Raw genomic sequence first — 2,141 nt, 5'->3', positions numbered from 1 at the left:
GCCTTGGCACTACCCCCTGAAGCAGATCAGCGGCCGCTTCGGCTCCAGTGTCCTCTCCTACTTCCTTTTCCTCAAGACACTTGTTATGTTCAACTTCCTTTCATTCCTCATCCTCCTGACCTTCGTGGTGGCCCTGCAGGCTGCATACCCACCTGCCTCGGCCAGCTCCCCATCCTTCAGTGGCCTTGAGCTCCTCACGGGAGCAGTAAGTACAGCCCACGCACCAGTGCCTGTGCACCCTGGGACAGGGGCTGCTCCAAGCCTGGGGTGCAGCCACACATCCCCACCACAGTGATGCCCCAGTCCCTGCCTTCCACTGGGGCCCCAGAACCACCAGTGCTGTGGGTGTAGAGGGGGTGTCCAGTGCTGCCCCACCCCAGGGCTCTGTGACCCTGAGGCTGGCACAGAGTGTCAGGCTGGGCAGGGAGCCACGGGCACTGACAAGGTCACTGTGGACCCCATCACATGCTTTCCCACAGGGGTACTTCACACACTCCCTGCTGTACTATGGCTACTACAGCAACGTCACCCTCAATGACCCCTGTGCCTCTGTCCCCGACGGCAGCGCGTGCCTCCTCGCAGCCCCCCAGCTCCCCTACAACATGCCACTAGCCTATGTGTTCAGCGTTGGGGTCTCCTTCTTAGTCACCTGCATCCTGCTGGTGTACAGGTGGGTTGGCAGCACCTGTGGCCCTGCCAGCCTTCGCCCTTCATGATCCTTGATGCCCTCACCCTCTCCACAGTGTGTTCTGCTCTTTTCGAGAGAGCTACCGCGTGGGCAGCTCCGCGAAGGACCTGGCCATCAAAGTCTTCTGCACCTGGGACTTCAAGGTGATCCAAAGGCGCTCTGTGAAGCTGCAGTGTGAGAACATCTGCACCCAGCTGAAGGTGAGGAGCTGGGAGAGAGCTGGCCCTGTGCCCTGCAGCAAAGCTGGTATAGACCCCAGGGCTCAGCACTGATCTCCCACTCGCTGCAGCAGGGAGCCCTGCGGCTGCAAACACCCCCCACCCCAACCCTGCACCAGTGTTGTGTCTGTCAGCTCTCCGGGTACCATGGCAGTGCAGCAGGACAAACCCTCACTCTGGACCCAGAGCACGTTGGGCAGCACTGGCATTGCTCTCTTCCAGGAGTTGCTGGCAGAGCTACGCTCTCGTCCCCACTCCCGGAGCCTCTGCCAGTGCCTGGCACACTACACCGTGGTGCTGCTGGCCTGGGTCCTAACGCTGAGCTCGGTGTTGGGCTGTGTGCTGGCTGTACACTACTTATCAGAGCACATGCATATGGTGAGTGCCAACTTGCCCTGGGTTCCCTGGGGTTGGGGGACAGGGTTGCAGTACTGGGGAGGGAGATGGGCAGCCTGGTTGCAGTTCTGCTCCTGGCCTCGGTGTTTGCTGCCCTCCTCAAGAACACCTGGCTGCCAACAGCAGCTCACCTCGGTGGCTACTCACCAGGTTCTGCAGGACCAGCGAGCGCAGGGCAGTGGCAGGTGGCAGCAAGAGGCCACCCTGCTGGTCCTGCCCCTCGTGGTGTCACTCTTCAACGCGCTGATGCCCCACCTGTACAACTGTCTGGCAAAGTGGGAGAAGCAAGACCACCCTGTGACACAGGTCCATGTGGCGATGTGCAGGTGGGCTGTCCAGGGCCATAGCAGAGGGAGTGTCCTGCACCCCTACTTGCTGTGTGTGGGGAGGTTTTGGAGCTGGGCACCCCATCTGTGGGGCTCAGCCCCTCTGTCCCCTGGACTCAGGGGTTTCTGGCCCTGCTCCACCCCAGGAACCTCATCCTGAAGACAGGAATCCTTGGCCTGCTGTGCTACCAGTGGCTCAGCCGGAACGTTGTCTGCTCGAAGGAAGAGGTTAGTACTGCTGTCCTGGAGCCATGCAGGGCCAGATTCAGCATGAAAGGAGCTGGTGGCTTCTTCCTTGCCCCTCTGTCCCCTGGACTCAGGGGTTTCTGGCCCTGCTCCACCCCAGGAACCTCATCCTGAAGACAGGAATCCTTGGCCTGCTGTGCTACCAGTGGCTCAGCCGGAACGTTGTCTGCTCGAAGGAAGAGGTTAGTACTGCTGTCCTGGAGCCATGCAGGGCCAGATTCAGCATGAAAGGAGCTGGTGGCTTCTTCCTTATTAGAGGAAGAAATT

At 60.4% G+C, this 2,141-nt stretch overlaps 1 protein-coding gene across 1 annotated transcript in view; it reads left to right on the top strand.

Annotated features, from left to right (window-relative positions):
* The window catches only part of TMC6 (transmembrane channel-like 6), a 5,840-nt gene that overhangs the window by 1,575 nt on the left and 2,124 nt on the right, over positions 1–2,141 (top strand). The window contains exons 6-11 of the mRNA XM_009069315.1: positions 8–205; positions 480–670; positions 744–888; positions 1,129–1,284; positions 1,453–1,628; positions 1,775–1,856. Of these exons, the coding sequence (XP_009067563.1) occupies positions 8–205; positions 480–670; positions 744–888; positions 1,129–1,284; positions 1,453–1,628; positions 1,775–1,856 (948 nt within the window). The remainder of the gene's footprint in view (positions 1–7; positions 206–479; positions 671–743; positions 889–1,128; positions 1,285–1,452; positions 1,629–1,774; positions 1,857–2,141) is intronic.

This window comes from Acanthisitta chloris, unplaced genomic scaffold (assembly GCF_000695815.1).
Source record: "Acanthisitta chloris isolate BGI_N310 unplaced genomic scaffold, ASM69581v1 scaffold28672, whole genome shotgun sequence".
NCBI lineage: Eukaryota > Metazoa > Chordata > Aves > Passeriformes > Acanthisittidae > Acanthisitta > Acanthisitta chloris.
This window is presented reverse-complemented; position numbering and strand designations above follow the sequence as displayed.